Genomic DNA, 24,432 nt, shown 5'->3' with positions numbered 1-24,432 from the left:
TTGTTGTTTCTCTCAGCAGAAGTGATATTTTCTAGTCTTTACAGTTGAGAAGTTCAGGATTCTATAATGTTAATTTCTCTCTTTAAGATGGCATTAGTGCACCGAATACCAATGAAATTCATGCTGATAGCCCTTGTCATGGCAGCGGCATGTCGATGCAAGTCTTCGTATTCCACAGCAGTGACACAGCCTCCAGTTCCCGTGCTTTATCTTTGTGAAGAAAACTAAATAGAAAATACAGGTCATGGTCATTTGCCAAGGCATGCAGGTCGAAGTAATATTTTGTATAAACACTGGCAGACACAGGAATATTAAACTCAAGTGGCTCCAAAAAACACTTCTCCATCTTGCTCATGTTCTCAACTGCCATGTCCTTGGGATTCTGGCTGTCATCCACACTCCACAGACCACGAGTTCTCCAAATCTTGGAGGCAAGAAACATGGCTCCGAGGACAAACTTTTTCCAATTAGTAGGACAAAGATCGATGTTAGCATTAAAAGTCATTGAATGTACACCAAAGCTACGACTGCACATGGAGCTGTTTTATGACTTGAAAAAGAGTACAGAAATATCTGAAAGTACAGTTGCGTTTGGGATCATGCTCGAAGGATTTGCCTGGAACCTTCTCTTGTGAAAGTAGATATGTTGGCTTGTCAAAAATTGCCACAGATCTATTTGCGTATCTGTGCTTTATATTGTAATATATTGCCAAAGTCATACTTTCTAATGTGTGTCTAAGATCAGGCTGGCTGACTGCTGTTATCTAGCAGTATGGTGGAACAAGAGCTGTATTTTCTATCAAGATGCCATGGAGGTATATAATATAGGTGAGAGCTCCTCCTCTTTTCCTGCACACTGTTTTGATATTTTCTCAAAAAGAGCGTGCTTTCCCTTGGATGGTCAGAAGCAAAATATTTGGGCATCTCCTGGTCGCTGATGTGCTGCAGGTCATGGCCCTCACAGGCCCCTAAATCTGGCTAGGCAGGCTCCACAGCAGTGGGGTGTGGCACTACTGCCACCTCCGCCTCCATGATGTTATAGCTGCAGGGCGGTTCCGCCCACCGCACCCAGCACTGGCTTTGCTTGGGGCTGGCATTGGGGAGCAGCATGTTCCATCTGTTGCACCTCTGCTCCTCTCTGCCTTGGCCTGCACCTTTGCTTGATGCTGCCTCGTAGGTGTCAGCACTGCAGGACAGCTCCCCCGCACCCCTGTGCTGGTTTGATATTTTCTCAAAAAGAGCGTGCTTTCCCTTGGATGGTCAGAAGCAAAATATTTGGGCATCTCCTGGTCGCTGATGTGCTGCAGGTCATGGCCCTCACAGGCCCCTAAATCTGGCTAGGCAGGCTCCACAGCAGTGGGGTGTGGCACTACTGCCACCTCCGCCTCCATGATGTTATAGCTGCAGGGCGGTTCCGCCCACCGCACCCAGCACTGGCTTTGCTTGGGGCTGGCATTGGGGAGCAGCATGTTCCATCTGTTGCACCTCTGCTCCTCTCTGCCTTGGCCTGCACCTTTGCTTGATGCTGCCTCGTAGGTGTCAGCACTGCAGGACAGCTCCCCAGAACCCCTGTGCTGGCCTCGCTTGGGGCTGGCATTGGGAAACAGCATGTTCCATCTGCTGTGCCTCTGCTCCTCTCTGCCTTGGCCTGCACCTCTGCTTGCCACCACCTCAAAGATGTCAGAGCCGCAGTACAGCTCCGCAGACCCCCTGGGCAGACCCTGCCTGGAGCTGGCGTTGGCACACAAGCAACAGCTCAGCGTGTTCCCCATGAGGCAGCTGGGCTCCTGGCTCCTCTCCTCTCCCGCAACTTGGGCCTTCCCTTGCTTCCAAGTCTGCAGAGCTCAGCCCTTCCACCTCTTCCTAGCAAAGGCACGCTGGCAGGGCCAGCCCCTGGCTATGGGGCTGCACCCCACCAGCAGCCCGCACCCCGCCTTATCCGCCTCCCCTGAGCTGACTTGTCTACAAGGGTCCCTTGGGAACCTGTTTGGTTTCTTTAGAATGGGACTAGATGCAGCAAGCCTGAGAGCTGTGATTGCGGAGAAGAGAGCCCACAGAGGGAGCTCCTCCTCCTTCCACTGCTTCCCACCTACTGAAGGAGGTTGCTCTGCCAACCGCCAGAGCTCCCGCCTGGTTCCCAGGAACCAATCAGGCCCAGAGTCCCCTCCACGCCCCCCCGCCCCCGTTGTGATGTGAGAGCCTAGGCACGTGGCTCACCAGGCCCCGCCCTGCCGGTGGCCCAGCCCCTACCTTTCATTCAATTGCTGGCTGCTGGGAGCTTTCAGGTTTCTCCAATGTGAGGAACATCTTACAGTTTCAACAAACGAAGAGGCCTATGTAAAAGAAAACCAAGCCAGGCACGGTGGCTCACATCTGTAATCCTAACACTTTGGGAGGCTGAGGCGGGTGGATCACAAGGTCAGGAGATCGAGACTATCCTGGCTAACATGGTGAAACCCTGTCCCTACTCAGGTGATATGCCTGCCTCGGCCTCTCAAAGTGCTGGGGTTACTGATAAATCTTGATTGAGTCCTCATGATACGAGTTCTAGCAAATAAGAAAGGAAACTTACGTTTTGTAAATTATTTTGCTGTTTGGCCTTGGTTAAGGGTTTGAAACGTAATTTAACCTCAGAGATTTTTTCTTTATTTAAGAAAGCTGGTGTCATCTGGGCACGGTGGCTCATGCCTGTAATCCCAGCACTTTGGGAGGCCGAGGCGGGGGGATCACGAGGTCAGTAGTTCGAGACTAGCCTGGCCAATATAGTGAAACCACGTCTCTACTAAAAATACAAAAAATTAGCCAGGCGTGGTGGCAGGCACTTCTAATCCTAGCTACTCGGGAGGCTGAGGCAGGAGAATCACTTGAACCCGGGAGGTGGAGGTTGCAGGGAGCCAAGATGGTGCCACTGCACACCAGCCCGAGTGACAGAGCGAGACTCCATATTAAAAAAAAAAAAAAGCTGGTGCCCATCAGTGCTATGTCTCTTTCACTTGGCAGCCAGAGAGGAGTGAGAAGGCTGGATTCTGTGAGGGGAGTTTGGGTCATGCCTCCTGTTCTTTCCCCGCCTCCCCCTGTTCTCTCCCTGCCTCTCCTGTTCTCTCCCTCCAGGTCGAGTCACATGTGAGGTCAGAATTCTTTTGAAGTGTCAACTTTGACCTTGTAGTGAACTGAAACAGAAGCTTAAATGGTATAGACTTTAGGTGATTCAGACATAGTCGCTGAGAATCACTGGTTTAAATAATTTATTTGATGAGTTTCTATTTTGTACCTATGGCTAAGGCACTGTAAGGAAGATATGGTTTCTGCCCTCAAGGTTTCATTCTCTCTAGGTAGGACAAGGCATGTGTACATATTACAGTAAAAGCCAGAGACTGTACATAATAATGAACAATTATCCTTTATAGACCTCTTACTGCATGCTGCTGTACTAAGCATTTTAGACACCTCCTTTGAATCATATGACAGTCCCATGAGGAAGGTACTATTTTCCCTATTTCATTTTTTCATTTGGAAAGATGGGGCCTCACTATGTTGCCCAGGTTTGTCATGAACTCCTGGGCTCTTACCTTAGCCTCCCAAAGTTCTGGGATTACAGGCATGAGACACTGTGCCCAGACTGTTTTTATTATTATTTTTGAGACAGGGTCTCATTTTGTCCTCTCAGGCTGGAGTGCAGTGGCACAATCATAGGTCATTGCAGCCTCGACCTCCTGGGCTCAAGTGATCCTCCTGAGTAGCCAGGACTGCAGGTGTGTGCCACCATGCCTGGCCTTTTTTTTTTTGGAGACGGAGTCTCACCCTGTTGCCCAGGCTGGAGTGCAATGTCGCGATCTCAGCTCACTGCAACCTCCGCCTCCCGGGTTCAAGCGATTCTCCTGCCTAACCCTACTGAGTAGCTGGGACTACAGATGCATGCCACCATGCCCAGCTAATTATTTGTATTTTGGTAGAGACAGGGTTTCACCGTGTTGCCCAGACTGATCTCCAAGTCCTGAGTTCAGGCAATCCGCCCTCCTCGGCCTCCGAAAGTGCTAGGATTAAGGCGTGAGCCACTGTGCCCAGCTGTCTAATTTTTTTAAAAAATTTCTGTGGAGATTGGGTCTCGTTATGTTGCTCTGGCTGGTCTCGTCCTTCTAGGCTCAAGCAGTCCTCCTGTCTTGGCTTCCCAGAGTGCTGGGATCATAGGCATAAGCTACAGTGCCTAGCCCTATTTTATTTTATAGTTGAGGAGCTAAGGCTCAGAGAGTCCAAGTACCTGTGACTATTAAGGAGTGTAGCTGGAGATCCCTATCGGAGAAGGGGCAGATAAAATTCTGTTCGGAGGAGGAAACAGGTTTTGTTTTATGGGGATGGGAGATAAAAAGATCAGAGAAGTCTTTAGGGTGGAATGTGAATTGGGACTCAAGGGTAGATAGGATTTTAAGATACAGAACATAGGGAGAGGGCTTTGGGGGAGTGGGGAGGAGAATATAGGAATCACTGATCCTTCCCTTGCCCTTGTGTTCTCTCTTCACTTAGAATGGAGTCAGTGGGCAGGAAGATGGTAATTACCTGTTTGATGACTCTCCCTATCTGGATACATGACTTCCACGTGACATAAATGTGACTGCAGTCAGGAAAAGTTCGACTCTGTGCTGTGTTGAGTAATCAGAGGGAGAAGCAGTGGGGCTGTTGTAGCGGGAGGGAGTTTTCTGCAGGAGCTGGAAGTTCAGACGAGTCTGTAAGAATATGGATAGGGCACTGAGAGGCACAGAGCAGACACTCCGGCCAGGAGAATAACAGTATCAGAAGTACTGCCCCGAGAAGCAACACCTCATTTTCAGAGCCTAAAAGAGCTGCTCTGTCAGAACTAGTACAGTTTCTCATCAGAGCAGCTGGTCAGGCCGGGACTGGATGGCCAGAGGGGAATTGGAAGGGTTGTTGTTTTGTTTTTTTGTTTTTGAGACAGGGCCTTGCTCTGCCGCCCAGGTTGGAGTGCAGTGGTGTGATCTTGGCTCACTGCAGCCTCAGCCTCCCAGGCTCAAGCAGTCTTTCCACTTCAGCTTCCTGAGTAGCTGTGACTGTAGTGACATGTCACCATGCCCAGCTAATTTTTTTTTTTTTTTTTTTCTGAGATGGAGTCTCGCAACAACCCAGGCTGAGTGCAGTGGTGCCATCTCAGCTCACTGCAACCTCCACCTCCCGGGTTCAAGCAATTTTCCTGCCTCAGCCACCTGAGTAGCTGGGATTACAGGAACACTCCACCACGCCCAGCTAATTTTTGTATTTTTAGTAGACACAGTGTTTCACTATGTTGGCAAGGCTGTTCTCAAACTCCTGAATTCAGGTTATCTACCTGCCTCGGCTTCCCTAAGTGCTGGGGTTACAGGCGTGCACCATCGTGCCTGGTCGTAATTTTTTTAAATGTTAGTAGATACGTGATTTCCCCATGTTGCCCATGCTGGTCTCAAACTCCTGGGCTCAATTGATGCACCTCAGTCCCATGAAGTGCTGGGATTACAGGTGTGAGCCACCACGCTGCCATTAGAAGTTTTATGAACGGGCAGGATTGTATTCCTTCTGGTGGCATGTTCTTGTCTTCCTGTTACACAGTTGAGACACTTCCAGGGGGCCTCTCCTCTGTCTCCACTGGTCGTAGGTCAGGTGGGGGCATCCCAACTCGGGTGTGAAGACAACACCCGGGCCAACCTCTGCATTAAAAGTGAAGCTGCTTTCAGGGGAATAACTTGTCAGGTAATTTTTTTTTGAGACAGAGGCTCCCTCTGTCTCCCAGGCTGGAGTGCAGTGGTGTGATCTCGGCTCACTGCAACCTACGCCTCCCAAGTTCAAGTGATTCTCTTGCCTCAGCCTCCCAAATAGCTGGGATTACAGGCATGTATCACCACGCCAGCTAATTTTTTTGTATTTTTAGCAGAGATGGGGTTTCATCATGTTGGTCAGGCTAGTCTCAAACTCCTGACCTCAAATGATCCCCCCACCTCAGCCTCCCAAAATGCAGGAATTACACACATGAGCCACTGCGCCCAGCCAGCTTGTTCTTTAATTTGCTGGTTCATTCAATCAGCAAATATTCAGTAAGGGCATATTATGTGCCCAACGCTGTGCTGGATGGTGGTGGGCAGCGCAGGCACAATTCTTCTCCTTCTAGCTGTCTGCCCACTGGTCCAATCCTGTAGATCTGTGATAAGACAGCCCTTGGCCACCGTGTGTATGGGGAGGGGTGTAAATTTCTTCTTCTTATGCATTCTCTAACTTTATTATTTATTTGACAGACAAAGCCACAGACCCAAGCATGTCGGAACAGGATTGGTCAGCTATCCAGAATTTCTGTGAGCAGGTGAACACTGACCCCAATGGGTAAGGTGACTTACACATAGTTAACTCTGGGGGCACCCCACACTGAGTGTAGGCCTTTGTCTCTCAAGACTGTTTTAGGGTTAAGCTCTCTAGGCAAGGCTTGGTGGCTCATGCCTGTAATCCCAGCATTTTGGGAGACCAAGACAGGAGGATCGCTTGAGCCCAGGAGTTTGAGACCAGCCTGGGTGACAGAGCGAGACCCTGTCTCAAAAAAATAGAAATACAGTCAGGCCGGCATTCATGCTCTCATTTTCACCCATAATCCTGAGAACGTTATTTTTCTATTAGCAAATTCATGTGGGGGAAAAAAAAACACAGGATAGCTCATTTGCAACTAGCAGTTATTAATTTTAAATAGTGTTATAAAACACTAATGCTGAGGAGAACTCTGAATGTTACTGATAGAATATAGACATGTTACCTAATTAAAAGAGATCTGTGTATTCTCCACCATTTAAATGTAATCTTAAGAAAAAGGAAAGGGGGAAGGTTTTACTGAATTCTGTTTCTATAGCATCTGGATAGGACCTGAAGACTCAGAATCAAGTGAGTCATCCAGATGTTTTGTTTTTGTTTTGTTTTGTTTTCTTTTTTTTATTTTTTCTTGAGACAGAGTCTCACTCTGTCACCCAGGCTGGAGTGCAATGGCGTGATCTCAGCTCACTGCAACCTCCACCTCCTGGGTTGAAGCGATTCTCCTGCATCAGCCTCCTAAGTAGCTGGGATTACAGGCACGTGCCACCACACCTGGCTAATTTTTGTATTTTTTTTAGTGGAGATTGGGTTTCACCATTTTTGCCAGGCTGGTCTCAAACTCCTGACCTCAGGTGATCCACCTGCCCTGGCCTCCCAAAGTGCTGGGATTACAGGCATGAGCCACTGTGCCTGGCCCATCCAGATGTTTAATCTGTGTGGTGTCGCGTATTTGGCCAGTTTGAACCCAGAGTTTGATCGCACTTTCTGCTCTAGCATTTCCTGGGCATTTATCACAGCCATGCAGGGCCTGTGCTGCTCTGGCTATGCATGGGACTGGGCTGGGACTGGAAGCTTGGAGTTTGGGGGCTGGGGGTTGGCTGAGGGGAGGGCAGTATGCCCTGGGCAGGAGGAGGACCTTGCGTGCTGTAGGTGCAACCTGGGTGGGTGGGAGGTGGCCCTCTCCAGGGCCCCTGCGCGTGGGCTGTTTGTCAGGCACGCTCCACCTCTGCTTTTGGACACCAGCCCCTGGAAGAAAAGTGACTTTACTGAGTATGCTCAGCCACTTGGGTTAGTTTCTTCTTGCGTGCCCAGAGTCTAGGTCTTTTTGTTTCCCTATAGCCCCACACATGCGCCCTGGCTACTGGCCCACAAGATCCAGTCTCCGCAAGAGAAGGAAGCTCTTTATGCCTTAACGGTGAGTTTGGCTTACCTTGTAGCCTAAGCTTTCCTGTCCTTGTGCTATAGAGAGCTGAGAGGCACTTTGCTTCCACCCAGATCCTTTCCGTTGGGGCAGGGAGCCTCCTCTGAGAGGTTCACCTTCACAACAGGTTGGAGGAGGGAGTTCTGGGCCAGGGTCCCCACCCTTCTTCTCTTTCTCATCTGTTTTTTTCAGGGCAGCATTGAGTCTGCTGTGGGAGAAGGAAAGGAAGGTTTTATTTCATTTGCCCTTCTTAGACCAGGGCTGGCAAGTTCATGTGCCCTGTCTAAAGAGGGCAGCTCTAGCACAGGGCCCACTGACTGTTGACAGGTATGAGTATGGGCTCAGGATTGCTAGTTTAGGTCTTTGTATATGTTTGAGAGTTTAGATGTTAGTGACTACTTTGCAGTGTTGAAAGCCATAGTATGGACCAGAGGAGGGGTCTGCAGGCCCAGCTTGCCTCTTGAGTGCCAATGGGTGACATCTGGCTGGTCTTGGGCACTGGATACCGGATTTCTGCCTCTGGGGAGGAGTTGCTTCTTGAGCCACTTTCACTCTCAAAAGGTCTCCTTAAAGGTGGGGTGACCTCAGGGTTTGGCATACACCACTAAGCTCTTTCCTGGGCATAAACCTCAGGCAGTTATAGCAAGATTGAACAGGGGACATTTTTTTCTTGATCTGAAAAAGTCCTCTTCATCAAAACTTCAGTGTTCTCATAGGCTTGAGGCAGGGTTAGCCGTGGTTCCAGCGCAGTCTCCAGCAAGTGGTTACCAGCCTGGAGGGGAGCCCCTGGGACCACTGGCTTTCCACCTTCTCACGGGGGTCCTGTGTCTGTGCAGGTGCTGGAGATGTGCATGAACCACTGTGGGGAGAAGTTCCACAGCGAGGTGGCCAAATTTCGTTTCCTGAATGAACTTATCAAAGTGTTGTCCCCAAAGGTGAGTACCTGAACTTGGCTCTGCCCACTGTGCCGCACCTACGCCTGCCGTCAAACTCCTGGTGCCCTCCTCAGGCCAGAGGCAGGCCCACACATGGACAAAACCTGCTCCTGCCTGTGAAAGTGCTCTTCTCTCCAAGCTCTAGGAAGAGGCTCTGCTCATCAGCTGACCCGTGCCCCTCACTGTTAGCGTTTTCACATTTCCCCTGTAAGAAGGCCATGGAGACATGTGGCCTAGAGGAGATGAGGAACTCCAGCTTGGAGGCACAGGCTCCTGGTAGAGACAGTGAGAGATCCCAGGGGTGGCCTGAAGTTACCCTATCACCTCCTGCCTTGTCCTCTGCACCTGTCTTCCTGGCCCCTGTCTTAGCTCAGCCAGTCTCAGGTAACCAACATTGAGCCCTGCCTTGCTGTGTTCCCACAACAGTGCTGACACTGACTGTGGGTCCCACAGTTCATTTCAGTTCTGACGCTTCTCAGAGCTGCATGCTACCCGGACCCCACGTGGTGAGGGCTCAGTGCTGCTTAGGTTCACTAGAATGATTCACATATACAGGAAAGCACTATACTTTGTATCCCTGTTTTATTATAAAGGATACAAATGGAAGCAATGCATAGGCAAGGTCTTGGTGTGGCAAGAGGGGACAGATCTGCTGTCCCTCTCGTGGACTCTGAGCTTGCCATCCTCCCATCGTAGGTTCAACTGAGAGATTCTCTGAGCTTCCTTGTTTCAGTGTTTTTTCTTTTCTTTTTATTTTTTTTTAACACATCCTTGCTGGCTTGAACTAGCTCTAGGTTTTATTACCGAGGCATGATCGGTCAAATCATTGGCCACATAGTTGAACTCAATCTCTAGTTCACACCCCCCTGCCTGCCCCTGCCACCTCTGTCGGTGGGGATGTGAGGGCATGGGTCGGGATGGGGCTGAAAGTTTCAGCCCTCTGATCATAGGGCTGATCTCTTTGGAGTGGCCAGCCCTTGAAACTCTCTAGGTACTCACTCTAAGTCATTAGTGAAAACTCAGGTGCGCCCTGCGAGTGTGTCTCTTGAATAACAAGACACTCTTGTGACTCAGGAAATCCTGAGGATTTTTGAAGTTCTGTGCCAGGAACTGAAGCAAAGACCAAGTTTTATTATTATATTCTTATCTAAGGCAAAAAAAATGACTGTCTCCAGTGGTGTAGAACAGGCTCTGACCCAGGCCTCTGCATGGTAGGGTTTAGTGTGAGTATTGTGGAGATCAATTCCTTGAATCCCAGGAAGGACTCCAGGGCTAGGCGCCAGATGGGGTGGCCTCTAGTCTCTCCTCACACTCATACCGTTCCCGGGTGCTCGTGTCTCTGGGCGTCAGCAGCTATCTCTTCAGTTAAAGTGTCGGTCTCCCAAGTCTCTTCCAGCTCTAGAATTCTCTTTCCTTTTTACTTACAGTACCTGGGGTCCTGGGCCACAGAAAAAGTTAAAGGAAGAGTCATTGAAATACTCTTTAGTTGGACAGTCTGGTTTCCGGAAGACATCAAGATCCGAGATGCCTATCAGATGCTGAAGAAACAAGGTCTGACTTGCGTTACTGTGTCATATTTCCTCTTGTCTCGGCCTGTATCTTCCTGCTTTTTCGTCTGCCTTATAATTTTTGTTGAAAGCTGGACTTCTTATGTAGGACCATAGACACCGAGGTAGAGTTTTGATTTTGTTTTTTTACGCAATAAATCTTTTTATCTACTACCTTTAAAAGCCATAGTGCAAACCTAGAAAGATGATGTAAGGCTTGCTTTTTTCCCTGTTGCCTGGATCATAGGAAACCACAGCATGAGAAAGGTACCTATGTCACTAAAGTGACATACAAGCAACCTATGTCACTAAAGCACTTATTTATCTTTTAAAATTCTTGGTTGCTTAAAAACTAACCTTTTCTTTTTTTTTTTTTTTTTTTTTTTTGAGACAAGGTGTTGCCCCATCACCTAGGCTGGAGCACAGTGGTGGAGTCATGTCTCACTGCAGCCTCGACCTCCTGGACTCCAGCCATTCTCCTGGTTTAGCCTCCCAAGTAGCTGGGACTACAGACGTGTGCCACCATACCCAGCTGATTTATTCACTTATTATTCTCCCACCTGCACCCCAACACACACAGACACACACAAACACTCCCTCCCTCTCTCTCTCACTCTCTCTCTCTCTGTCTCTCTCTGTCTCACTTGCTCTCTTACTTACACCAAATATTTTTATTTTTTGTAGAGACAAGGTCTTGCAGTGTTGCCCATGCTGGTCTCAAACTCCTGGGCTCAAATGATCCTCCCACCTCAGGCTCCCAGGCGTGAGCCGCCATGTCCATCTTTAACCTCTTTTCCTGAAATAGTGGAACCTTACTGTGAAGTACAGATAAATGCTACCTATGAGCCAGAGTGTGAAAAATACTATTGTGATAAAAGTAACAACGTGCAGACAGATCTTTCAATACGTTTTTTTTTTTGAGACAGAGTCTTACTCTGTGGCCCAGGCTGGAGTGCGGTGGGACGAACTCCATTCACTGCAACCTCTGCCTCCTGGGTTCAAGCGATTCTCATGCCTCAGCTTCTCAAGTAGCTGGGATTATAGGCACCTGCCACCATGCCCGGCTAATTTTTGTATTTTTAGTAGAGATGGGATTTTACCGTGTTGCTCAGGCTGGTCTCAAACTCCCGACCTCAAATGATCCGCCTGCCTCAGCCTCCCAAAGTGCTCGGATTACAGGCGTGAGCCACTGTGCCCAGCCATGGATTTATTTTTAATTGACACATACTTATACACATTTATTGGAGACAATGTGATATTTTGGTTCATGCATGCAATGTGTAGTGATCAAATCAGGGTAGTTGGCATATCCATCAGTGAGGTAAGGAGTTTTTAATCCCTGGAATTGGGTAGAGCTTTCCTTTTGGTAGGCAGGATTTGAACTGGGTGTGAGATTTGTTGTTGCTGTAGTGACATCAGATTTCAGATTCCTCTAGTGTTAGCCTGTGTTTAGGTTGGGGGCTAGTTTGTTAATTTTTTCAGGATCTGTTCTCTCAGCTGTAGGTCTTCACTTTCCTCTGCACCTCAGAGAGAGCCTTTCTCCTTGTTCTTGCCACTCGTAGCAGTAGACAGCTGTCCCTTGTCAGAGGGATAGGGTGGTGGGCAGGGCCAGTCTTTGTTCTGGTTCAGCCTGGTTCTTAGGCAGGCACTGCATCCTGGGTCTTGGTAGGATCTGTTTGTGATCCTGCCTCACCCCAGTGTAGATCTGGGCCCAGGACATAATTCCTGCTCCTCCTCCAAGGGTACTAGGGTTTGTTTTTGTTTTTTCTCCCCTATTTTTTCTCTAGCTGCAGTGGGTTCCACCAGTGCTCTATGGCTGCAGGGTTTGTTCCTTTTCTCCCTGTAATCCTGCCTTCAGGCCTTCCCGCTATTTTTGTAAGCCTCTGGAGAAGAGCTTATTTTCTTTCTGTTGCAGCCTCCAGAAATTCTGTATTCTCGGGCCGGGCGCGGTGGCTCAAGCCTGTAATCCCAGCGCTTTGGGAGGCCGAGACGGGCGGATCACGAGGTCAGGAGATCGAGACCACCCTGGCTAACACGGTGAAACCCCGTCTCTACTAAAATACAAAAAACTAGCCGGGCGAGGTGGCGGCGCCTGTAGTCCCAGCTACTCGGGAGGCTGAGGCAGGAGAATGGCGTGAACCCGGGAGGCGGAGCTTGCAGTGAGCTGAGATCTGGCCACTGCACTCCAGCCTGGGCGACAGAGCGAGACTCCGTCTCAAAAAAAAGAAAAAAAAAAAAAAGCAATTCTGTATTCTCTTGGCAGCTCACACTGGCCTGTAAACAATTTTAAAATAATTCTAGCTTAGTTGTTACTATTGGTATTGCCTTTTATCAATCCTTGGAGGTTGTTTTTTTCCTTAGATTTCAGGTTACTTAGTTGTTGCCCTGTGATCTGACCTCTCTGATGGATTCAAGGAAGTTGTAGGCTGGGCATGGTGGCTTACGCCTATGATCGCAGCACTTTGGTAGTTTGAGGTGAGGAATCTCTTGAGGCCAGCAGTTTCAGACCAGCCTGGGCAACATAACGAGACCCCATCTCTACAAAAATTTTTTTTTTAAATTAGCTGGGTGTGGTGGTGCCCACCTGTAGTCCCAGCTACTTGGAAGGCCAAGGTGGGAGGACTGCTTGAGCCCAGGAGTTTGAGGCTGCAGCAAGCCATGATCACACCACTGCACTCTAGCCTGGGAGACAGGGCAAGAATCTGTCTCAAAAACAACAAAAATGTTGTGAATTTGCACACTTTCCAGTGTTTCGTTGTTGTCACAGTGGGGGTGATAGTTCCCACCCTTGTGTATCCTGTTTGTAAGATGGGAATCTGAATTTCTTTTTATATTGGGCTCTTAAAAAAAGGAACCCGGGTTCAGGATGGACTGTTGTTCCCTGTCACATGCACTCAGCATTTTCAGGAGCTTCATCAGGGACCCTCCAGATACTTTTGATCCCTGGGAGGTTATGTAGCTGGATTAACTGATCCATGTTTTTATAGCATAGGGCCCACAGACTGCAGGCCTTCAGGACTGGGTCTTCTCTGACATAGTTGGCTCTGATGTCCCGGCCACCATGGTGGTCCCTTGGATTCTCCTAAGAGATGATGTAAAACTTCATTCATAGACTGGGTGTTGTCTTTGAAGGCTGTTGACAGTGCTTTCCTAGCATGGTATCAGGAACCAGGGGTTTCTGGACTTTATACTGGATTCTGACTGAAGTTTCTGAGTACCATATTGGTGTCTTAACTTTGTAAATTGCATTTTTAGGAATTATAAAACAAGACCCTAAACTGCCAGTGGATAAAATCTTACCCCCACCATCTCCTTGGCCCAAGAGCTCCATCTTTGATGCTGATGAAGAAAAGTCCAAGGTAAGGAACCAGACCTACATGGTGTCTGATCAGACCTTTTCCCTTAGGGACTGTAAATGCCCTTTGATGCTTGAATCAGAGTGTGAAGGGGGCCAGGTTACGTGGATTCTCCTCTCCAGACAGGCCGTTAGGAGTGAGGTAGCAGAAGATTTGGGTGCATTCTTTATGGATAAGCCGACTAATAAGGTGCTGGGCTCTTTGTGCCCTCTCCCTTTTCTGCACAGCCTTCCTTGGGGAAAGAAGGTGCAGAATACTAGCTCATGGGAAGTGTAGGTGATGGGTCATGTCCTGTATGGGTGTGGTATTGGGGTGGGGACAGTGGAAGGACTTGCTGCTGTGTGTTGGTTCAGCTCTTTCTCAGTGCCAGTGAGCCCGGCCCTATCCATTTTCCATCCACTATGAACTCCCCAAATCGTTGTTCCTTGGACATCAGTATCTAGAGGGACAAGAAGAGTAAGGTGGCCAAGACCCAGGGATAACTCTATGGTGCCTGTGAGTGGGGAGCCCTTTGGCCTTCTGCTGTCAGTGTTTTCGGTCATGACTGTTCTTGGTCAGTCACAGGTCTAGTTCACGGAGCGTCGGAAGGCTACACACTATGTACTCGTTTCTGCGTGGTATGGTCTGCCTGCCAACTGCACCCCGTCCCTATACCCACTCCTTGGGCCTAGATACTCTGTGGCTATCAGGTCCCTGTTGTTAGAATGAGCAAGACTAGTCTAGGCTCCGGGCCGCCTTTCTCCCTGGCTTTCCTCCTGTTTGGTGCCTTGGGTTTGCAGAGGATGGGAGGAGCTAGGAAGGAGGTATGGTGTGACTTCTCAGAAAGAATCCTGTCTTACCAGCCCTCATTATCCCCACCTTTCCTGCCATCCGTCCCATGAAGATTGAGTGACTTCTCTGTGCCAGGCATCTTGCTAGGCATTAGAAATGAAGGGATGAACAAGATCACCAGGGTCTGTCGCATCGTAAAGCACATGGTCCCAGGCAACTGCAGACCTAGCGCCCTTTTGGGCCAGAGAATTCCCTGTCGTTGGGGACTGTCCTGTGCACTGTAGGATGTTCACAGCATTCCCGACTCTACCCACGAGCTGCCAGTAGCACCCCCTCTCTAGTTGTGACAACCAAATTTCTCCAGACTTGGCCAGACATCCCCTGGGAGAAGTAATCCCCCACATCCCCCTATCCCACTGAAAACCAGTGGCGGACTGGGCACAGCATCTCATGCCTGTAATCCCAGCACTTTGGAAGGCCGAGGCAGGCAGATCACGAGGTCAAGAGATTGAGACCACCCTGGCCAACGTGGTGAAACCCTGTCTCTACTAAAAACACAAAAATTAGCTGGGCATGGTGGCACGCGCCTGTAGTCCCAGCTACTTGGAAGGCTGAGGCAGGAGAATGGTGTGAACCTGGGAGGCAGAGGTTGCAGTGAGCCAAGATCACGCCACTGCACTCCAGCCTGACAACAGAGCAAGACCCAGTCTCGGAAAAAAAAAAAAGTGGTGTATTGGGATAGTCAGGGTGCCTGCATCATAGTGTCCTTGGGACCGTTTGGTGAGACAGTGCATGTAAAATGTGTGCGCTGTTGTTAGTGTTAACTCTTCTGTAGCTGCTGCTTCTGCTCTGGGCCTGAGGGAGTTGTGGTCTCACCTACTCTTCCTGTTCACTCTCTCCAGCTTCTGACAAGGCTTCTAAAGAGCAACCACCCTGAGGACCTTCAGGCCGCAAACCGGTTAATCAAGAATTTGGTCAAGGAGGTGGGCATTCTTCCAGTTGGTTCAATAGAAGCAGCATTTGACAGAGGCTGAAGGACAGTGCACATGAGCCTATGCTTGAGGGGTAGAGGAACAGTTGCCTGGGAGAAAGAGTGGCTCCTAGCCCTGAACTCTGGGGAACAGCCATAGGCTCCCTCAATTGGAAGCAGAAATCCCGCTGCTGTCGTACTTCTCAGCTGCTTTCATCCATGCTGCTCAAAGCATTTCCTAGACACCAGCTTCGGTCCCAGCAACAGGTATTGGTATGGACAAAGTCCAGGTTTAGGAAACTGCTTTTCAGAGTGCTTGAGGCTGGTGGCACAGAGGCAGAGGTCACGGTCACCATTCCCCAAACTGCAGTTTCCTCCCCAGGAATTCTGGGCTTTTGAGTATTTTTTCACTCACTGTGTGAGCTCTCCCATGCACTTAACGTCCTGGTGACTCCCCTGAGCGAGCTCTCTCAGTAGTGACTCTTTCCCAGGCTTCAGCCAGGGTTTCTGCTCCTTCACTCTCATCCTCTTCTTTTTCCCAAAAGGAACAAGAAAAATCAGAGAAGGTGTCCAAGAGGGTCAGTGCAGTGGAGGAAGTGCGAAGCCATGTGAAGGTGCTGCAGGAGATGCTGAGCATGTACCGCAGGCCAGGGCAGGCCCTGCCCAACCAGGAGGCCCTGCAGGTAATCTTCAGGTGTAACACAGGGGTCTGCACATGTTTACTAAAGTGAGTTCGCAGTGCTTTCACCTGTATGCACCCATGAAGCCATCTCAGAGTCAAGATGGTAAACATATCTGACACCTCCCCGAATGTCCTTGTGCTGCTTTGTCCTCCCTTCCTCTCTCCACTACTCCCCAATCCCTGGGCAGCTACTGATTTGCTTTCTGTTCTGATTCGCTGATAACTCCCAAACTCTTGTATAAATGGAATGATGCAGTACATAACCCTCTATTTTAGCCTGACTTCTCGATCTCACTCTAGATCCATTCACATTGCTGTGTGTAGCAGTAGCTTGTTTCTTCTTATTGCCAGGTACTGTCCCGTCACCTGGATGTACCACAGCGTGTACCTATTGATGGGCCTTGCGTTGTTTCCATCTTTGGGTGATTATGAATCACGCTGCTATAAACAGTTGTGTACACGGGATTTTGTGTGAACATCTGTTTTCATTTCTTGTGGGTAAATGTCTGGGATTACTAGGTCATATGCTAAGTATATATTTAACTTGTTAGGAAACAGTGGCTAAGCTATCTTCCAGGGTGATTGCACCATTTTACAATCCTAACAGCAGCATATGCAAGTTCTAGCTCCTCCACATCTTGAGATCTTAGTTTTTATACAGCATCTTTATTGAGATAATTAACATACCATAAAAGCAAACATCGTATCTATCTAGTTATAGAATATCTTAATCACCCCTAAAAGAAACCTTGTACCAATTAACAGTCATTCCCCCTTTCCCAAACTCCCCTTTCCCCAGTCCCTGGCAACCACTAATCCACTTTCTGTCTCTCTGGATTTGCCTATTTGGATTCTTTGTCCAAGTGCGGTTACACAATACGTGGGCTTTCGTGTCTGGCTTCCTTTACGTAGCCTAATGTTTGCAGGTGCATCCATCTGGTAGCATGTGTCACTGCTCCATTTCTGTTCATGCCCGAATAGTGTTCCATTGTTCGGCTATGCCACATTTTGTTTCTCCATTTATTAGCTGATGGGCATTTGGTTTGTTCCTATTTTTTGGCTATTATGAATGATGCCTTTGAATTATTCATTACGATTAATGACTTTGAACTTTGTCCAAATTTTTATGTGAACATAGGTTTTTAATTCTCTTGGGTATATACCTAGAAATGGAATTGCTGGATCTTGGGGTAACTCCATATTTAACATTTTGAGAAACTGCCAAACTGTTTTCCAAAGTGGCTGTGCCATTTTACATTCCCAGCAGCAATGTATTGGTTCCAGTTCTCTGCATTCTGCCAACATTTGCTGTTATCTTTTTGATCGGAGCCCTCCTGGAGGGTGTGAAGTGCTGTCTCATTGCAACTTTCTGTTTCTTAATGGCTTGTTTATTTTCTATGCTTATTGGCAGCTTGTACATCTTAGAAGACATGTCTGCAAATCCGTTGCCCATCTTTTGGAGTGTCTTTTTGAGTTACAAGCATTTTTTATGTATTCTGGATACAAGTTCCTTATCAGACAGTGTTCTCCCATCCTTTTCACTGTTTTGATAGCATCTTTTGAAGCGGGAAAGTTTTGTTTTGTTCTGTTTTTTGAGACAAAGTCTCGCTCTATCGCCCAGGCTGGAGTGCAATTGCATGATCTCAGCTCCCCACAACCTCCGCCTCCTGGGTTCAAGCAATTCTCCTGCCTCAGCCTCCCGAGTGCTAGGATTACAGGAATGTGCCAGCACACTTGGCTAATTTTGTGTGTTTTTTTTTTTTTTTTTTTTAGTAAAGACAGAGTTTCTCTTGTGTTGGTCAGGCTGGTCTCGAACTCCTGACCTCAGGTGATCCGCCCACCTCAGCCTCCCAAAGTGCTGGGATTACAGGTGTGAGCCACTGTACCTGACCAGTAGAGACAGGGTTTCACCATGTTGGCCAGGCTGGTCTCGAACCCTGACCTCAGGTGATCCACCTGCCTTGGCCTCCCAAAGTGCTGGGATTACAGGCATGAGCCACCACGCCTGGCCTTCTTTTCTTTTTCTTTTTTTTTAAATGTCTTGCTGGTGCTTTTGTTGTCACATCTAAGAAACCACAGTCCAGCCGGGCTCAGTGGCTCACGCCTGTAATCCCAGCACTTTGGGAGGCCAAGGCAGGCAGATCACCTGAGTTCAGGAGTTTGAGACCAGCCTGACCAACATGGAGAAACCCCATCTCTACTAAAAATACAGTATCAGCCGAGCATAGTGGCACATGCCTGTAATCGCAGCTACTCGAGAGGCTGAGGCAGGGGAATCATTTGAACCCGGGAGGCAGAGGTTGTGGTGAGCCGAGATCACACTATTGCACTCCAGCCTGGGCAACAACAGCGAAACTCCATCTCAAAAACAAACAAACAATCAAGAAACCACAGCCTTTCTGTGGCAGGTTCGAGGCAGCCATGCTCTTGGTCTCCCTTGGAGCTCTGTTCACCTCCTTCTGCAGGTCTGTTTCAGCCATCTCCCTCTGCATTCCAGTTTTTTGTTTTTGTTTTTTTTTTTTTAATGTTTCTCTGCACAGGAGAGCCAGCCCCCACATAACTCCTTTATTTACCTGTCCTTCCACTTCACAAGATTAGCAGAAATGAACTACTGTCTTTCCAAATTCCTAAGCCTCCTGAGTAGCTGGGATTACAGGCACCCGCTAACTTTTGTATTTTTAGTAGAGACAGGGTTTCACCCTGTTGGCCAGGCTGGTCTTAAACTCCTGACCTCAGGTGATCTGCCCACCTCAGTCTCCCAAAGTGCTGGGATTACAGACGTGAGCCACCCTGCCCGGTCAGATTCTTTTATTTTCAAAAATCATACACCTGTAGTCTGTAATCTTGTTCTGAAACTCTGCCATGTTACTTCAAACCTGCACTCTCGAAGTCAGGACCAACAGGAGGCCTCCTGAAGCCCCAGACTCTGCCGCCTGCCTGATCAGAGGCTCCTGGGGCCCTGGAGGGGGCCGTTGTGGGGTGCCTGGGCTTGTGTCATGAACCATGTTGTGCTCTTTCAGGTCGTATATGAGAGGTGCGAAAAGCTGCGGCCCACGTTGTTCCGGCTGGCGAGTGACACCACTGATGACGATGATGCACTCGGTAAGTTTTCTTTCCTTGGGTGTAGCTAGCAGCACAGGTGCAAGACAGACTTGGTCCCTCCTGTCACGCTACTGTGCCAGGAACAAGACAGAGTGGACTTGATATTCCGTGGAGCTTGTGCTTAGGTAGGGTGTGGCCTGAGTTGCCTCAGAACTGACTTCCAGCAGGATCCAGGCTTCAGTAAGAAATCAGCAGCAGGTCTAAAGCCTGAAAAGGGGTGGAAATTGACCATGGAGATCAGGGTGTGAGAGGTAGAAGAAAGATGCCTCTGGAGGCTTCAGGAAAAGCTGACCAATCGTAGGGGCCAGAGAAGCAGCTGCGGGTGGTGTCTCAAAGGGATCACCAGCTTCTGTATCTTCAGGGGCCAGGTAGGTCACCTAAGAGAGCCCGGCCAATTGGAAAATGGAAGGGACATCCGTAGGGACGTGAAAAATTGTCCACAGTTACTAAAAAAAAATTTGACTCTTTAGTATGGAAAATCTCAAAACATGAGAGACAGGAATAGTAAAATAAATTCTATGTATTCTTCACTCATCTTTAATAATTACCAGCTCATAGCTGATTTTTTAAATCTTGTTTCATCTGTACCTCTTTTTGTACCCACCCATTCCCTAGTCTGTTTTGAAGCAAATTCTAGACATTCCTTTTTCTTTTAATTTTTTTTTGAGATGGAGTCTCGCTCTGTTGTCCAGGCTGGAGTGCAGTGGTGTAATCTTGGTTCACTGCAACCTCCACCTCCTGGGTTCAAGCCATTCACCTGCCTCAGCCTCCCAAGTAGCTGGGATTACAGGCAACCACCATCATGCCTGGCTAATTTTTGTATTTTTGTAGAGATGACGTTTCACCAATTTGGCCAGGCTGGTTTCAAACTCCTGGCCTCTAGTGATCTGCCTGCCGTGGCCTCCCAAAGTGCTGGGCTTACAGGCGTGAGCCACAATCCCCAGCCTCTGGACATTTCAAAATAATCAAAGATTCAGTCAGTGTTCAGATTTCCCTGATGAAATTTCTCCTTAATCATCTCTTGCTAACTTAAAAAAAAAAAAATTGTTCTAAATCAGACGCAAAAGAAAAACCCTACTGTATAATTGGTTTATATTTCTTTAGTCTCTCTTAGTGGATAGCATGTGCATGCCCTCTGCAATCCTTTTTCGTTTTTTTGAGACGGTCTCACTCTGTTGCTCAGGCTGGAGTCCAGTGGTGTGATCTCAGTTCACTGCAGCCTCTACAGCCTCTACCTCCTGGGTTCAAGCAATTCTCATGTCTCAGCCTCCTGAGTAGCTGGAACTACAGTTGCACACCACCATACCTGGCGAATTTTTGTACTTTTCGTAGAGATGGAGTTTTGCCATGTTGGCCAGGCTGGTCTCAAACTCTCGCACTCAAGTGATTTGCCCGCCTTGGCTTCCCAAAGTGCTGGGATTACAGGCGTGAATCACTACGCGCAGCCTTTTTTCCCTGCATGAAAATAGGCCCTCTGAATTGAGAGTATTCTTAGTCTGAGTTCTGCTCGTGGCATCCCCCATGATGCTGTTAATGTTTCTGTTTCTGATATTTCTTTTTTTCTTGAGATAGAGTTTCGCTCTTGTTCCCCCGGCTGGAGTGCAATGACGTGATCTCAGCTCCCTGCAACCTCCCTCTCCTGGGTTCAAGCAATTCTCCCACCTCAGCCTCCCGAATAGCTGGGATTACAGGCACCCGCCACCACGCCTGGCTAACGTTGTGTATTTTTAGTAGAAACTGGGTTTCACCATGTTGGCCAGGATGGTCTTGAACTCCTGACCTCAGGTGATCCGCCCACCTCAGCCTCCCAAAGTGCTGGGATTGCAGGCATGAGCCACTGCGCCCAGCCAACAGGTTCTGAGTTAAAGTTAAAAGTCTGTTATTTAAAGGGCCTTAATTTGAGTGCTTACTGTCGGTCAGTACTCTGGACAGTACAGGTGTAGAAGGTAAACAGATTTGCTTCCTTCTGCATGGAGAACTACTAACATGTTAGGACTCGGGTTAACTGACTAGGCCTGATAGGGTCTGATGACACAATCTGGGGGCTGGAGGTGTGGATAAACTGAACATAGTCGAGCCATATGAAGGCTGTTTTATGGAAAAGCTTAGAAAGGATTGAGATTGTTGGTCACCAAACCGGGGGTTCCGATTCTTCCCTCATTCTTCAGCGGAAATTCTCCAGGCAAATGACCTCCTCACCCAAGGAGTTCTGCTGTACAAACAGGTGATGGAGGGCCGGGTCACCTTTGGAAACAGAGTGACCAGCTCAGTGGGAGACATCCCTGTCTCCAGAGGTATGTTTGAAAGCCTCTCCTTGCCTTCTGCCTCGGGGCAGCCTGCAATTCCCAGAAAAAAAAAAAGAATGGGTCCTAAACATAGTCTGGGTTAAGGAATAGAAATGAGAGAACTCGCCCTTTGTTCCCCTTCCTGTGAAAGCCGGTCTCATGTTGCCACGCCCAGCCACAGGAATCGTCATGAGCTGGTTGCCGGGCTGGACCCCAGCTTTGACTACACACAGAAGCAGATGGCTAAGCTGTGCCTGGGTTTGAATTCTCATAAATGGTTGCATATGGGAGCTAGAGACAAAAGAAATGGTCTTCCTCGAGGTTCCTAGTGCCAGGTCAGCTGTATCAGAATCACCTGGAGCACTGGTTGAACTGCCACTTCTTAGGTCCCTGGCTTGGACCTTCTGAATCAAGACTGCTTGGAGCTGGGCCTGGAGGTCTGCGTCTTTCAAGCACTGCGGGTGATTTTGATCAGCTGTGGTCAGAAGCCTCGGAATGGCCTGAGCTGGAGAAGGCTGAATCTGCTCTCCTCCAGGGTGATGGGACCTTTGCATGATGGCCTGTGATCCCTGGGGTAGGAAGGCAGGCCTTGGCTCCCTGTTGTCCCGGATGCCAGCTGAGCTTGTGTGTCAGGACACTCAGCTGAGTGGAAGGTTCTTGGAAGGGCAGGGAGGGCATTACCATTTGATTAGGAGGTGGTCTGAGGGAAGCTGATTGGATTTATGTGGAGACTTTGCTCTCATGTCCAACTGACTTCCTAACCCTGGGCTTTCTAGTCTTTCAGAATCCAACAGGCTGCATGAAGACCTGTCCCCTGATTGACTTGGAGGTGGACAATGGACCTGCGCAGGCAGGGACTGTGGCGCCATCTTTGCTTCATCAAGACTTGGCAGCCTTGGGTGAGGGCAGGTCCTTGTGGGGAGCAGGCACAGGATGGGTGCCAGTAGGGGAGCGAGCTGGTTCCCTTCGCGGAGCACGTGCCTGCTGCTGAGGGGTCGAGATGGTTGTGAATAGGAAGAATGAGCTGGTTCCCTCTGGGGCACGTACCTGCTGCTGAGNCTGATTGACTTGGAGGTGGACAATGGACCTGCGCAGGCAGGGACTGTGGCGCCATCTTTGCTTCATCAAGACTTGGCAGCCTTGGGTGAGGGCAGGTCCTTGTGGGGAGCAGGCACAGGATGGGTGCCAGTAGGGGAGCGAGCTGGTTCCCTTCGCGGAGCACGTGCCTGCTGCTGAGGGGGTCGAGATGGTTGTGAATAGGAAGAATGAGCTGGTTCCCTCTGGGGGCACGTACCTGCTGCTGAGGGAGTGAGTAGGGGAGTGAGTTGGTCCCCTCAGGAAGCACGTGTCTGCTACTGAGCGAGTCAAGATGAGTGTGAGTAGGGGAGTGAGCTGGACCCTCGGGGAACACGTGTCTGCTGCTGAGGGAGTCGGGATGGTTGTGAGTAGGAGAGTGAGCTGGTCCCCTCAGAAAGCACATACCTGCTGCTGAGGGAATCAAGGTGGTTGTGAGTAGGAGAGTGAGCTGGTTCCCTCAGGGAGCACGTACCTGCTGCTGAGGGAATCAGGTGTTCTGGGCAGTTGAGCGGGTCCCCCTTGCATATTAGTCACAGATTGGCCATGGATGAGTCGCATGACCTTCAGTAAGTTGCTTATTTGTCTAGATTTTCTGGATGTCCTAGAAAGGGTGGGTGTGGCATTACTCGCCATCTTGAAGCAGGTGGAGTTAATGTTATGCATGTCACTCCATTCCTTTCTTACAGGAATCAGTGATGCTCCTGTTACAGGCACGGTGAGGATGCTCTTCCCAGGGCCCAGAGAGAGAAGGGGAGGGTCTCAGACCTGCCCTTGTGAGGCAGCACTGCCTGGCGAGCAGAGAGGTGCTCCTGCACTGTCCCGGTGGAATCATGGCCTTGGAGGTCCAAAGTCTCTTCCTCACCCATACTGTCTGGCTGGTACCCCAGGGGAGACAGGTTACACCAGACTCCTGCTTCCTGGAGGTCTGCCCAGGAGCTGAGTGTGATCTTGCCCTTTCTTTCCCCTCTTGCCCCAAGAGATGTCACCAGCCTGGGCCACAGCAGCTTGGGTGGGCTCAGGAGAGCTGTGCCTTGGTTTTACTGTGGCTGATGGTCACTCATACCCTGGTCTTACTTTAGCCATTCCTGATTTGACAGGTTGCTGGTCAGAATTGCTGTGAGGAAAAGAGGAATCCCTCCTCCAGCACACTGCCAGGCGGTGGCGTTCAGAACCCTTCTGCAGACAGGAATTTGCTGGACCTCCTCTCACCACAGCCAGCTCCGGGCCCTCTGTGAGTCTTCTGGGCAAGGGGAGTGGGAGAGTGTGGCTCCTGAGTGCAGTTCCTTCTCATGGGACAAGGGCCAGAGAATGGTGCTCTAAGACAGCCTCTCGCCCTGGAGAAACATCTTTCTTTTTTTTTTTTTGAGACAGGGTCTCGCTCTATTGCCCAGGCTAGAGTGCAGTGGCACAATCTGGGCTCATTGACAACCTTTACCTCATGAGTTCAAGCGATTCTCCTGCCTCAGCCTCCCGAGTAACTGGGATTACAGGCACATGCCACCATGCCCAGATAATTTTTTTTTAAGTTGTAGTAGAAATGGGATTTCACCATGTTGGCCAGGCTGATCTCAAACTCCTGACCTCAGGTGATCCATCTGCCTGGCCGAGAATCATCTTTCTGTTGAAAGTTTAGGCGAGGTGCGGTGGCTCATGCCTTGTATGAGTTCGTTTTCACACTGCTGATAAAGACATACCCGAGACCGTGTAATTTAAAAACAAAAAGAGGTTTAATGGACTTATAGTTTCACGTGGTTGAAGAGGCCTCCCAATCATGGCGGAAGGCAAAAGGCATGTTTTCTTTCTTTTTTGTTTTTTTTTTTTTTTTTGAGACGGAGTCTCACTCTGTCACCCTGGGTGGAGTGCAGTGGTGCAATCTCAGCTCACTGCCACCTCTGCCTCCCGGGTTCAAGCGATTCTCTTGCCTCAACCTCCTGAGTAACTGGGATTACAG

General features: G+C 49.1%; 1 protein-coding gene across 1 annotated transcript in view; it reads left to right on the top strand.

The window, feature by feature from the left end:
• GGA2 (golgi associated, gamma adaptin ear containing, ARF binding protein 2) overlaps window positions 1-24,432 on the top strand; it is a 45,278-nt gene that overhangs the window by 8,871 nt on the left and 11,975 nt on the right. Inside the window, 12 exon segments of the mRNA XM_017887151.1 lie at window positions 6,276-6,360; window positions 7,675-7,750; window positions 8,593-8,691; window positions 10,119-10,242; window positions 13,494-13,597; window positions 15,268-15,348; window positions 15,881-16,018; window positions 19,038-19,119; window positions 21,288-21,413; window positions 22,181-22,303; window positions 23,168-23,196; window positions 23,579-23,712. Of these exon segments, the coding sequence (XP_017742640.1) occupies window positions 6,276-6,360; window positions 7,675-7,750; window positions 8,593-8,691; window positions 10,119-10,242; window positions 13,494-13,597; window positions 15,268-15,348; window positions 15,881-16,018; window positions 19,038-19,119; window positions 21,288-21,413; window positions 22,181-22,303; window positions 23,168-23,196; window positions 23,579-23,712 (1,201 nt within the window).

The sequence above is a fragment of the Rhinopithecus bieti genome, unplaced genomic scaffold (assembly GCF_001698545.2).
Source record: "Rhinopithecus bieti isolate Rb0 unplaced genomic scaffold, ASM169854v2 scaffold_13348, whole genome shotgun sequence".
NCBI lineage: Eukaryota > Metazoa > Chordata > Mammalia > Primates > Cercopithecidae > Rhinopithecus > Rhinopithecus bieti.
This window is presented reverse-complemented; position numbering and strand designations above follow the sequence as displayed.